At 40.3% G+C, this 13,659-nt stretch overlaps 2 protein-coding genes across 2 annotated transcripts in view; one reads left to right on the top strand and one right to left on the bottom strand.

The window, feature by feature from the left end:
• tshz1 (teashirt zinc finger homeobox 1) overlaps nt 1–1,334 on the bottom strand; it is a 39,896-nt gene extending 38,562 nt beyond the window's left edge. Inside the window, exons 1-2 of the mRNA XM_088929258.1 lie at nt 1,046–1,334; nt 340–933 (exon numbers count right to left, since the gene is read on the bottom strand). Coding sequence (XP_088785384.1) covers nt 340–379 — 40 coding nt within the window. The 5' untranslated portion in view covers nt 380–933; nt 1,046–1,334. The remainder of the gene's footprint in view (nt 1–339; nt 934–1,045) is intronic.
• Nucleotides 1,335–2,274: 940 nt separating this feature from the next.
• Nucleotides 2,275–10,798, top strand: LOC148822853 (prostaglandin reductase 3-like). The gene is made up of 2 exons (XM_088929257.1): nt 2,275–2,776; nt 9,139–10,798. The coding sequence occupies exons 1-2, from the start codon at nt 2,490–2,492 to the stop codon at nt 10,061–10,063; spliced, it is 1,212 nt and encodes a 403-aa protein (XP_088785383.1). The 5' UTR covers nt 2,275–2,489; the 3' UTR covers nt 10,064–10,798.
• The last annotated feature ends 2,861 nt before the right edge of the window (nt 10,799–13,659 follow it).

Below are 13,659 nucleotides of genomic sequence, written 5' to 3'. Positions count from 1 at the left end.
GCATGTGCTTATGTACATTAGGATATATTTCTGTGTGTATGAGCGAAACACGTATTTTCCCCGACAGCCTTAGACCTTGCAAATAGTCTATTTCCTCCGAGCCTGGCTGAGACCTTAAGATATTTAATTAATATCGCATCAATCTATAATTAAAAAGAGTGACATTTTCCGTGCTACGAAGCAAACAACCAGATTCGACCTCCTATATTAAGAAACGGAAGTGCTTTTCTGAAGGAAACAAAAAGACAAGAGGAGCGATGGCTGAAAGAGACTATAATTTCTAGATTAATGTCATATGATGTTCTAAGGAAAGACGCGTTAGACCGTCTGCTGACTTACCTGCGGATCGCCTGGGCGCTTGCTGCTTTCTTCTCGGCATGCTGGCTGTTCAGCACTTTCCGCAAGACTTTTCATGCAGGAGTCAAAATGAGGGGCGCTTACGAAGAAATAAAAAAGGAACTTTCTCTTCGCGGCGCTTCTTTGGATGTTTTAATTTCTTCTCTCTCTCTCTTTTTCCTTCTTCTTTTGCGGAGGCGGCTACAAGTCTCCGGATCAGTTCAGATCTCTCGCACACGGAGATCGATCTGCGTCCCCTTTCAAATGTTCGGTCGTGCCGAAAACACAAACAACCCCCAAAAGTAAAGACGGTATACGACGAGTGTATTTCGCCAACTCATAGCACGTCGAATTCAATCACGGACGCATCTCCGCACATCAGTTCATGGCAGGAAAGAGAGTAGTCAGTAGAGGTTAGTTTCAGTCACTCCCCCCCCACCACCGCACACACACACACTTCTTCATCGAAAAAGATCAAAATCTGCACTTGCCACTTTGAAACGTCTTCTTCTTTGACAAAAAAAAAGAAAACAGAAAACTCCCACGGTAAACCTCTTTGTTGTATTTCCGTTATCAGTCCCCTTTCAGTTTCCAACACTGAAAACGAAAAACGAAGAGAAAAGAGACAGGCATTAGGAGGTTAATGATGTCAGTCACTCCGCCACCTCAGACAGATCAAACGACCCGGAGTGGCTCGGTTGCTACTTACACAGTGTAGTAGTCAGAAAATATTATTCTCGTCGCCGCTGCGAGTACATGCGAGCACTTCATCCGGAGCGGTACGCGAAACTGAGTGGGGCAAAACAAACAAAACACAGACATCTACTCTCGGGGAGAGATGGACATGAACTAATTCTCCTTCTTAAACTCCAGGGAGTGAACCAGGGTCTCGTCTCCTCAGTAAAAATGTAGCACACATTCGGGATCCAGGAGGGTTTCAGACAGCCTCAACTGATAGACAGACACATCGAGTGGCTTTTCCTGCTCTGCTCTTACTCCTCCCCTCGCTGCGAGCGTCACTCTGACAGTAAAACCTACCTGTCCATCTTTTTAATTGTCTTGTTTTTTTCCTCTGAACTCAACGGCTTGACAAAGGAAGACTTAATACATCACTGATGTGGAAATGTTACTAAGAAACCTCAAAGCCTTTGCATTGCTACTCGCGCTTATTAATCGTGTTTTAGATGCGCTTATTGTTTTAGGCAAATAAAGGGCATGTCTACTTGATATTGTTGTTATTATTATTATTGTTGTTGTTATTGTTATTATTATTATTATTGTTGTTATTGTTGTTGTTATTATAGTTTACATGCTGATTGTAGGTCTGCATTACAGAAAAACGTCAACAAGTATCTAAAAACTTTGAAAATAGTTACTGTAACTCTTTGTCCTAACAAAACTAAAGACAGATATTTAGCTTGAAAAAAAGCAAAATAACATTATTAATAGATAGTGAGTAAGAAAACCAGCTTGCATTGGTGCGCGCATAGGCAGGCCCAAAGATAAAGAAAAGGTAGTAAAGCGTTATTCGTTAACTTCGTATCGCTAGCGATTTTTCCTCTTGGTATACTGCAGTTTCATAGTTGAATCTGAAGCCTGGTGACAGATTTGTTGTTTTTTTTCCTTAAAATCGCAGGTCTGGAGTAGCTGGGTTTGTGCTGTATCGGGGGAGCGATTTCTATGAGTGTTTGAGGCAGCCCCATACTAATATAACGGGGCCGCTCGCGTTTAGCAAATTGCATCCTATAACCTCATTGTGCAAAAATTCATCTCTTGCATTTTTTTTCTGAGTCCAATTTTTTCCACCCCTGTCTGAAAGGGTGTTAGAAACTGCAGATTGATTCGTTACACCTTACTAGGAAGTGAATATTTCGCACGGGAAGGGGAGGGACTCCGAAAGCTTAAAGCAAGTCCAGTGTGAATGTATTAAGGTTCTGTAGTAGTCTTTACATATTCATCAATTGTAAACATCCACAAATTTTAATAATAGAATTAAGCAGATGAAGCAGAGATTCCGACAGTATTTTTGTGTAGAAAACCCAATATTTAAATAAAAAAACAGCTTGTGTTAAACCTGCGGCGCTTTAAGGACGATAGCTAAATGCAATATATGCACAGCGAGTGTCCATGAACTTCGCTCTATTTCTCTTGCAATGTCCACCTCTTTTTTAGTTAGTGGTAGGAGGGTGTTTTTAGCGCTCGACGGGAGACACGGAATTAGAAACGCACTTTTTGGATCGCGTTTAGTTTCAGTCCCACGCCGCTCCATAATAGATATGTCGTATTCCTCCCACTTCATGGATTTTAAAGGTTCGGCAATACCTAGCTCCATGAAAAAGCTGGTGGTGACGAGGCTTAGCCCAAATTTCAGAGACGCTGTATCTTTGCAAACTGTTCCCGTCCCGACACCCGGAGATGCCGAATTGCTCATCAGAAATCGGTGAGTTTTTTAATTCTATATATATGTATATACACTTAATCATTTTGTGAATAAAAGGACTGTTTCCGCTGTGATCCTCGAAGCAACCTTTTTTCTCTTTAAAATATGATAACATTATCTGAATAATCGCCTATATATGCTCTGGAATAAATCCTTACCTCTTTCTCTGCAGCTACGTTACTGAGTTATTGCCAGTTGTAATCAAACCAATCATTTGTGCAGAATGAAGGTTGGAGGGAGCTAATAATGTGGAAATATTTCCAAGTTCCGCCCTAACATCTGTCCATCCATCCATCTCCGCATCTGTCTCTATCTGTCTCTATTGATGTTTCCCTACGTCACTAACCCGCAATCAGAAACTCGGTGGGGAGCAAAACGGGCAGAAATAGTGAGAGAGATTGAGAAATTGCTCTGTTCGGCATTCGGACTGCAGTAAAAACCAACACGCCCAGGCTTCATTAACCTCTGTGCATACGGCATGGTTTCCCTTCAACGATATTTTTTAAGAAACTATATATTAAAAAAAACAGTTCATAATCTATGCTTTGAGCAGATAAGAAAGAAAAATCAACCTCCAGAACGTACGTCTGAGGCACCAAGTGATTAATAAATTACTTGATTTCAGCATTAGTATACTGTAATCCGTAATGCGTTAGTGTAAATGGTGGCTGTGTGGAAATGTTTAAATCCGAATAGCGACATATAGACTGACTTCCACGACCGGGGACAGTGAGATTGTCGTGGAAGTCACAGTTGTGTGAAAAGAAATTCAACTTTTCTCTGCTGTCCACATGTTGTATTTAAATCTGGTTGTTTATTTTTGTAAAGAAAACCTTTGTGTACAGGAAAGGCATTTCTTCCCGTAGATGGCTGTAAATATTTCGAATTGATTGCATTTAGTATGTCAAGTCTCAGATTGTCTTCCACAACTGAAACTGTAGAGAAGCTAAATAATCCTAGCACTACAACCTACTGTAGATAAAATGGCCCTTTCTCTCTGTAAAATGTTTATTATTTGCAATTTAGCTTATCACTTTTTGTTTGTTTGCTTTTATATTTTCAAATTTTCAAATGGGAAGTTCTTGGGAGCGATGCTGTGTCTTAAGTAAATAGGGTGAGCAATTCGCATTCGGTTTAGAAAATCTAAATTATTAATAAGATAATTCTTTTTCCAGGAGTTCCTAAGGATTCAAAAAGATCAGATTTAACCAAGTTTATGTAAGAAATAATGAGACATCATTAACGTCGCGATTAAAAAGGAGGCATTCAAACCTTAAGGTTTGGACGTGGTGAAGCAATCTCATTCGTCTTTTCAGATTTAGAACTGTTGATGGGACATTTAAAAATCAATCTCAGGATAGCCGATTCTAATCAACGAGTGTTTTAATTCTTAATTCATGTTTTTTTTAATTAAAAAATGTGTTCACGACAACACAAATACTTAGTGTTTTTTATGTTTAAAAAGAAATGTACTGTAGATGGACAAAGTTTTGCTTTAGAGAATGAGTTTTTACACTTTTCCTATTACGATTGTCCATGTTAATTATATTTCTGATGACAGGCTCCTTGAAAGCGTACTCCTTCAAAATAATTTTAAAAAGTTGCATTGGTAAAGGTTTCAGAAGTGAATGCGAGAGCAGCCTCTTGTTCTGTTTGAAATGTTCTCCGAATTTACAGACATCTTCAAGAAAACCGTGAAGATAAAGCATTTTATTTTTTTTCTGATTGTGATGTCTAATTAGGCAGGTGAGGTTGCACGCCATGTCACAGTTTAGTCTTTTAAGAAGGTATATGCTTTTCGAATTCAATAATTATTGTTACAGAAAGAAGTGAATATACTTGTCACAATTTCAACGTGGTGTTACTGAAATTCGTTTGTGGAAATGTTTTTGTAACTATAGATCAGTAATAAGTTTGTTGCATTTTCTTCTCCGAAGTCCCAACCAAACTGTTCTATGCTTACAGGTTTCTCACAAATACACCCTTCAGACTGTAGTATTTAGCATTATTTTCTTGAAGGCAATTTGATTATCTCGGGAGTATTTGGGCCAAAAATTCTGGAGATATCTAAAATTGCGTTTAGTGTAAAATGAAAATAATGCGGTTCGGATGAAGGTATTTCTTATTGCTATTAAATCGCCATTACTGCAATTCTTCTTCTTATTTTACAATGGAACTAATTATTTATGTGCTTAGATCTCTTTTAAATTGACATATGAAATGTTGAAATGATATTAGGTAGGAGTTTTAACGAGAACTCCAGTTATTTAGCCTCGCTCAGAATCTTTTGAGTCTTCAAGCGCAGAAAAGGTTCAAAGCCTTCGAGGTTGCAGACCTGAGTGCACAGCAAAGAATATCAAAGACCTTTTAAATGTGGATCTTTGTAAACTGTGACAGTTGTTGTGGAAAGGGGGTCATCTAGACATTTAAGAATACGCCTTTATAGGCTTACATTACTTGGATTGTAATAAAAGAGCTTTAAAACGCACCACACGCATCAGCAAATAAATCACAGAAATCCGCTGTAAAAACGTCGCGAATATAGGTTACAGAGAGGTAGCTAAAGTGGTGCAAGAAACTAAGGTTCCCATTTTAAGAGGAAATCGAACTGGAGAAAAAAAAAGGCTCCAAAGAGATAAACACTGAAGTGCTAATGTGGCACAATAAAAATGATTTGGATAGTTTTCAAATGTTATTATATCAGGGTTCATTGTCAAAAGGCATTTTTTTTCAGTGTAAAAATATCTGCTTTTTTTGAGGGGGGTGGTGTTGGTAAATCGTCTGAGCTGTCCTGTTATTAAGTTGTTTCCTTAGCGTGTGTTTGCATATTTAGCGCACAGCGCGACAAGTTAGTTATCTCGCTTTTAACTGCACTGTCCTGTCTCTAAAGGGAAGGACTGCTGCCTGTTTTAAGGTGACAGATTTTGTTCTAGGTTTACTTTTTGTATCTCGGACAAGTTAGCTTCAAATAGTCAGATGTCTGTTGGTATGTGAATAGATGAGCACAGCCTCCGAAACAGTTAGTGCTGGTAGCGCCCTTGGAGAGGAATCTGCGAACCGCTGGGAAGCGCTCCGCTTTTGCTATGCCCGTGGTCTACAGTACGTGTTCTTATAACACATTCTTTTACTTCTGAGCAACCTTTCTTTAGATGAACACGCATATCCAATACATATATTAAAGTTTAAAAAGTTGCACACGACACAATGTTTTAATTATTTTTATTTTTTTAAAGTAGATTTAACTTTATTTTTCACGTTGCGGCGCTCCATCATTGCGCATCCTTTGAAGACACAGTAAGTGCTGTTAGCAATAATAACGACAACAATAATGACATCCAACTTTATTCGTCAATAGATGCCTCCACATTTTTCCTTAAATAACGTTAACAAATAAAATTCCTCGTCTTTAGCTTTGCATAGATTCTTAAAATATTTGAATTGTTCGACAAAAACGGGTTTTTCTTTCATTCGTGCCTATTTGTGATCGCTCTGTAGTTTGGGGATCTAGTAATTAAACCTGGAGCTGGTCCGTCCTGGATGGCCTGTGTATTTCCTTCTCTACCTAGTACATCTCGGCCTTAGGACGTGCCAGCGGGGTGGAAAGGGAGCGGTGTAGGTCTTACTTAAAGCGTGAAGCTAGACGTTAACTGGTGGATTTTATTACATTTGTAATTATATATCTGTTGTGTGTTTTTATTTGTCCACGCGCGCACCCATTTTAAAAGACGATTTGATCTAGATTTTAAAGAAAAAAAGGGTCTCTGCAGAAAAATGTCCTGCCATCTGAGAGTCAATTGATTGCAGATGCTGGCGTCGGAAAACAGTGAAATTAGTTAAATAAACTCGAGAGCTCCGATACATAACGGTAGAGAGATGAGAAGCGAGATATTCCCACAGGTCTAGCCTTTGATTTTTAGAAATGGAAAAGTGCGGATATTTTTCATTTGCACTTTTTCTTGTTTGTTATGAGGTTAGTTATATTTTTCATCGGTGGAAATTAAGGAATTCCGACCTGGATTGTGTTTACTGTTATCTATCGGGGCCCAAGCTGTTGAGAGCAGAGAATGGAGGGGTAGAGGGATGCTGAAGTCTCAGCACCCCGGAGAAGCGTGCCTTCAGGGCACGTCCTGAGCATCCGGGCACGGTGTGAATAGTGTTGCAAGAGTACCCGTCTACCTGTTTTCCGGCTGGTACAGTACAGTGCCCAGACCATAGTGCTCTCAGTCGGACCGACTCAAATCAGAGCTGTATCGGTTCGCAGTGGAGACGGGAATCGTCAATCACTACTTAGGTTAAATTTGCATGTACTGTATTCAGCTATCAGGTAACCTTCCTGCAGCGTGTTCACCTCGCTCCTTCTCGGATTGTTGTCAGCTGTGTCTGGAGCCCCTGTAGTAAATGAATTTCGAACTACTGCCTTCACCTCTTCTGATAGAGGATTTCGTATAGGCTTAGTCTAGTTAGTGCGCTGATCAATTTATTTGGAATGAACAATCAAGGAAAACAAATATTTTTGTTTGCGTTTGGATTTGCATCTGACCTGCTCCTTTGAAAAATTAAAAAAATTCATGGTTCTTGGCTCATTTTTTTAGATTTATATATAATCAAATATTAAATTGATGTAATCTGTGGTGTCACAGATCTAAATATTAGCACTTCCTGACTGAAATCTCTCAGTTCACCTGAACTCTTTCCTACTGCTTGCAATGATAGATCAGTGTTCTGTACACCTTACAAATCCCTGATTAATATGTGCTGTTAATGTTGATTAAACTGTGAATCAGTGTATGGCGTACTTGAAAATGTACTGTATGTGACAGTACTGTATATATGTATATTTGTAGAACATATATACAGTATATATGTATGCTTCTAGAACAAGGCACGGGCAGCGAGTATTTAAAATCAGCTGTGATACTGTAAAATGCACGGATGACTGTTTAGAAAACAGGTTCTATTGGCTGCTCTGTGCATGCTGTGCCTTGGTCATTAAGTTCATGGCCCCATGGATGATTCAGTTCAGATACCTGAAGATTTTCAGCCAACCGGTATCACCCTGTAGTTTGACTTATAGGGAAAGAGATCTGGGAAATATCCCCGCTACATGCATACTGTGTTCAAGAAAGTGGAAAAAGTCACACATGTACGACAATTAGGGATTTAAAAAATTCCTCTTGCATTTTCTGTTGAAAGACTGTGCTGTTTATAGAAAGATGTTTTCGTATAAAGCACAGAACAGGCAGTCTGCAGTGAGATAATTTTTAGTGATTTAAACTTCCTTCTAGGTTTGCTTAAACAATCTTTTCAGTAGGGTCTTGCGAGTAGGATGAGTGGAGGGTTTAATTCAAACCTTTTAATTTCCAATGCTTAAATGGAGACTCTGGAAGCACCAATGGCCTAGCACGTCATCTCACTCAGTCTCCTTTGATTTCTTAGAGCTGCAAAACCATATTTCTGCAAATCTTCTTGCCGTTTTGTTTTACGGTCAACAAGCAGGCAGAAAATACATCATGTAAATGTAGTATAGGTTCACAATTGTAACTTGTTCGCATTAGCAGGTCTCTTGGGCATCATGACTGACAGTGTGAATTGTATAGCCTTTATTAAATTGTGCTAAATTTTGCCGGTGTGAGTATTTTTATAAAAGGTAACTTTATAAAAGGAGTAATTCTCCAAACATTAGAACAAAGTGTTCTGTAGCCATAGAATGTTGTAATTACACCTCAAACGGTTTTGTGTATCCTGTGCTGCTGTGGGTCACGTGCAAAGATGAGTCACAGCTCAATGAAGTTGGAAATTTGAAAATTATACTTTCTTTTCAAAATCCAAGCCAACCAATATTAAAACATCATTAAAAAGATTAAAATGTGTATTTTGTACTTAAATCTCTCTCCAGTCAGTGAATCTCTGTGGTATACAATGTGTTTTGTTGCAATACAACCATGTTGTGTCAGAATTTCTTCAGGAAGTTTTCCAGGAAGATGTGAATCACTGACAAACTAAACTGAAATGTCTTGATGCTGCAGATGCACTGAGCAGATTGAGACTGAAATCTTGAATCTCAGACAAAGGGTTTGAAGTGCTTGCTTTGAAGGCAACCCTTTATACAGCTACAGTATTTAATAAATACATAATGATCCAAATTATTCCTAATTTATTATATGCAGGATGGCATCACAAATGTTTCCATTGATATGCATGTCAACTTTAAACATTCACCAACAGTAACATGTTTCAGTTCCTGTTTTCCTTACATGCACACTGAGGCTTTGTTAACTGTCATACTGTCTGCAAAAGCACTTCTCCCAGTTCCTTTTTCATGGCATGTGACCAGTTCTTTTTTTTTTTTACCCCCCATTTAGATTTGTTGGCATCAATGCATCTGACATCAATTACTCTGCCGGCCGCTATGACCCCACAGTCAAACCGCCTTTCGATGCGGGGTTTGAAGGCATTGGTGAGGTAGTAGGGCTTGGCCTAAGTGCCAGTGCCCATTATGCAGTGGGCCAGGCAGTGGCCTACTTTGGAGAAGGGGCCTTTTCTGAGTACGTCGTTGTGCCTGCTAAAAAAGCTGTCCCCGTGCCTGGGGTGAAACCGGAATTCCTCACCTTGCTGCTGAGCGGAGCCACTGCTTACATCAGTCTGAAACGGCTGGGTGACCTGTCGGCGGGAGAGACGGTGTTGGTGACGGCGGCGGCAGGGGGCACCGGTCAGTTCGCCGTGCAGTTTGCCAAGAAGTCCCAGTGCCATGTCATCGGGACCTGCTCCTCGGACGAGAAGGCTGGCTTCCTGAAGTCCATCGGCTGCGACCGCCCCATCAACTACAAGGCCGAAGACCTCCACGCGGTCCTGCGGCGGGACTACGCCGAGGGCCTGGACGTGGTCTACGAGTCTGTCGGCGGTGAAATGTTTGACCTGGCTTTAAACTGCCTGGCCACCAGGGGGCGGCTGATCATCATCGGCTTCATCTCCGGGTACCAGACGCCTACAGGGGTCAAGCCGGTAAGGGCCGGGACCCTGCCAGTCAAGCTGCTGCAGAAGTCAGCCAGCGTGCGCGGGTTCTTTCTGCCTCACTACCTCGCCGAGTACAGGGAGGCCATGAGGCACATGCTGGAGATGTACGAGAGGGGAGAGCTGGTGTGCGAGGTGGATCTGGGAGAAACGGCTCCAGAGGGAAAATTCATCGGCCTCGAGTCCGTGTTCCGTGCTGTAGAGTACATGTACTTGGCTAAAAACATAGGGAAGATTGTAGTTGAACTAGCTCACCCTGTTAGCAGCAAGTTGTGAGGTGGTCACCATTTAAGAAAGTATCAAACATAGATACACGAAAAAAAAAATTGAAATGGCTTGATTGATAAATCAATTGAATTTTCGCTAGTTTGTTTAGTAAGCAGCCATTTATAGCCATTTGCTGGGATTTGGGGATTAAGAGTTTGAAACCGTCATTACTCTGACATGGTGTTAATTTAATGATAATTTTTACATGAATGTATTAAAAGAAGGTGTTTAAAGGATCCCCTTGATCCACCTGTGTGCTTCAGGTTAAAAAGCTTGATTTGCAAGCCGGGGAAAAGAAAGAATGGGAATTGCTGAAATTGCGGGGATGCGAAAGGGGTTAGGAAAATTCTTTTGTCACGTTTACAGTAAAGACGAGCTAAAACGTGAAAGGAGAGGAGTGTAATGGCCTCACAGATGTCACAAAAACAAACATATGTCATGCAAAACATCAGCAGCTCTGACCTTTTGTTTTGTTCAACCTGAAATGTTGACATGTTCAGCCTAAATCCTCATTTTCCTGACATCAGGCTTCTCTCTCGGGATGGCACTCTGTCCCCGGCTGCAATCCTGTTAACATAGACAGGCCTTTCTCCCGATGTTGTCCTGCTGGCTGGAGAGGAGGCAGCCAGCTCAGGCGATCAGTGGGGCTGATCACAACCTTCAAGCCGATGCCGTCTCGCAGTGCCCTGTAAAGATCTTGCACTTCTTATTTTTCAGCACAAAATAAAAAAAAATATATATTTATTGTGGGGCTGTGCCTTATTTTTTGTCTTTGACTAGACGGCTGGATGTTTTATAAAGCCGAATGATTTTGAACTGGTTTTAAATTGAAGTGAGTTAAGATGAAAGGATTTAATAAGACTGAAATCTGAACATTTTTTTGTTCTTTGCAGTATCATCTGCTCCAGGCCTGCTTGCAGGTTCTGTCCGTGGTGCTGATGCCTCTCTCACTTCAGATTTTGTCTGTGTAACACTTGCCAATGTTGCTAGACAAATTGGAAAGGGCCGGAGTATTTTAACTAACATGCTGATGTGCTGTTTGTGTCATTTCTCTGAATTTGGAGTAATTAAACCACGAAGTTTTCAAGGTTTATGTGCAGTGAAAAAAAGCAAAGTCTTTTACTTTGTTGGCTAGATTCATTGTAACCGAGCATCCAGTATTGGGAACAGAAGGATTGAGGCTTTGGGCTTTTGTTGGCATGTGTGTTTAGTCATACAGAAGTTTATAAAGATACAGCCATCCCATATTATAATGAACACCCTCCAAGCAGAAAATAGTTAAAACGTCACATCCATGGTATGCATGTTGTACTGTAAAAGCTTACTGCATAGCCACCTGCCTCGGACACAGCATAAGGCTTGAGGTCACGTGACCTTATATCGATGCTACCATTTGTTTATGTTTTTTGCGCTGGGTGCTTTCTGAAGACAGCCCATTCTAACATGAGTATACCCGGGACTCTGTCTAAAATCTAAAATAAACATGTGTGTATGTAGCTTGAGCAGTGCCCCATAACATTTTTCTTCTTTAACTGATCTGTATTAGAACAAAGTGTGACCTGGTTGGACTGTGCTCCTGAGTAGCCCCAAAAGTGTCCAATGAGCAGGACGAAAAGTGGCATGTTATAGGTAAATGCACAGGAGAACCATTGGGCATATTTATTGTAGAAGGACATTTGGAGGATTAGTGAATTCTAATTATCACTATTGTATCAAGCATTTAAATAGGGAGAAGGCCTGAATCCTAAACAAGCTGAAGGAACATAGCTAAAAGAAAACCTTAATTGTATTAAACTAATGAATACATTTATATTTAACTGAAGGAGCTCCTGTAAGTGCACAATATGAAGTCTTGCATAAGTTTACAATTCTAAGGTGTGATTTTTCACTTTAATCAGCACTAAATCTCAGGTAAATTTACATGAAGAATAAAATGTAAATGTTTAATTCTATATATAGACCCCATTTATTTTCCTAGGCAATGCATTTGAATAAATAGCTTTAACATCAGATTATCAGATGAATGATAAAGTGAAAGTCTAGAATGGTAAAGTTATATAGAGGTGGCTCACAAGACATGGCCATAAACCTGTAGGAAGTGAAGGGTATTTTCTGGTCTTGAGACCACCTCATGGAAACCAAAATGGCCATACTCTCAGATTGACATGTAAAAGCAATGTTGTCTCACCAGTGTACACGCCAGGGGACAGAAATCGTACTTCTCTCCACTGTGAGAAACAGGCAGTAGGAGCCAGTCGAGACTTTAGCGAGCTTGAATGTACACAGAAGTACACTGGAATAACTGACCTATGGCTGGATTCTGAGTGGCATGACAGAGCATCCTACTGCAACAGGCTTCTGCCCTCCTTTTCCTGCAAGGATCAACTCAATTCTAGGTGCTTGATGTCACATCATCACCATTTAAGATGATATCCATTTTATTTTCTTTCTTCCGTTTAATAAGTGCATAATAATGAACTTGGAATGATTAGTTATTTGCCCTTATGTAGATAAATAGCTAACACTATCTCCCTTTTGTAACACTGAAATGGTAGCTAAACCAGATAGCTGCTAATTTTAGAGCCATAGAGCAGTATTGTATTTATCAGTGCATTAATGGTATTTAGTCATTAATAAATGTGGTAACGGGCTACTTTGACACTGACGGATAATTTGGATAGTCAGCAGAATGGATGAGGATTAGACTCTAGCTAAGGACATTTTCTGTACTTCTCAGGGTTGCATAAACAGAATGGCCCCAACAACTTAGGCTTTCTGAAGTGGTCACCAAGCCACAGGGGTCAATCTGATCTCGACAAAGGGAGAGGATCATATCCAACACCTGTATGGTGGAAACTGCACTGTGACGTAATGGGATTTAGTATGTACAGTTACAGTACAGGGCCATGTTTGGAACATATTCACCTGGACAGCAACATTACACACCAAAGGGCCATGACATTGTCAGTGTGCAGCAGAGGGTGTACCTGTAAGTGAAGTCTTTGCTCCCTCTTTACTCTTGGAAAAACCTGTGGTCCCATGTCTGCCAACAGCCATTATTTAACTGTGCAGTTTTCACTTTACAGTTGTGAATTTCCCGACTGACTTTACAAGCAACTTCTACGCATGCGTGCGGAGGGATGTTTGCTTAAGCTAACGGTAGGACAGGTATAATTTTCCTTTCCATGTAGAATTTCAATAGGATTTGTAGGTGCCCCGTTTTGAGAGCTATTCCATAAGCTGCAGTTCTAGTTCTTGCTGCATGTCAAGAGGAATATCTGTCAGATAAGGACACACAATTAAAATGTCATTTTGTACATCAGAGTGGGCAGCTTAATGAAGCCTTAAGGAACAATACATTCACATCAGTTCTTTGTGAATGCATAGGGGTATTTGATCAAAATATTGTTGAAGAAACTGTAGCTCGAGTCATTTTGTGGCTGATGAGCAGCTCTAGATTCATAATTAAAATAGCTTAAAACCCACAGAAAGTGGCCAGTAGTTTTTTCACATTTTGATGGCCCTGCATAATATTAAGGAGCACTAGAGAATAAGCTATTGCGTAACGGAATGTTCAATGTCCACATCTAATGACATTTAGCATC

Source organism: Atractosteus spatula, chromosome 12 (assembly GCF_055471065.1).
Source record: "Atractosteus spatula isolate fAtrSpa1 chromosome 12, fAtrSpa1.hap1, whole genome shotgun sequence".
In the NCBI taxonomy this organism is placed as follows: Eukaryota; Metazoa; Chordata; class Actinopteri; order Semionotiformes; family Lepisosteidae; genus Atractosteus; species Atractosteus spatula.
The sequence above is the reverse complement of the archived record's forward strand: the minus strand, read 5'-3'. Positions and strand labels throughout refer to the sequence as shown.

Coding starts and splice junctions, on each gene's coding strand:
- LOC148822853 (XM_088929257.1), top strand. CDS start 2,490: ATGTCCACCTCTTTTTTAGTTAGTGGTAGGAGGGTGTTTTTAGCGCTC. Junction 2,777..9,138: donor GAATTGCTCATCAGAAATCG/GTGAGTTTTTTA, acceptor CCCCCCATTTAG/ATTTGTTGGCATCAATGCAT.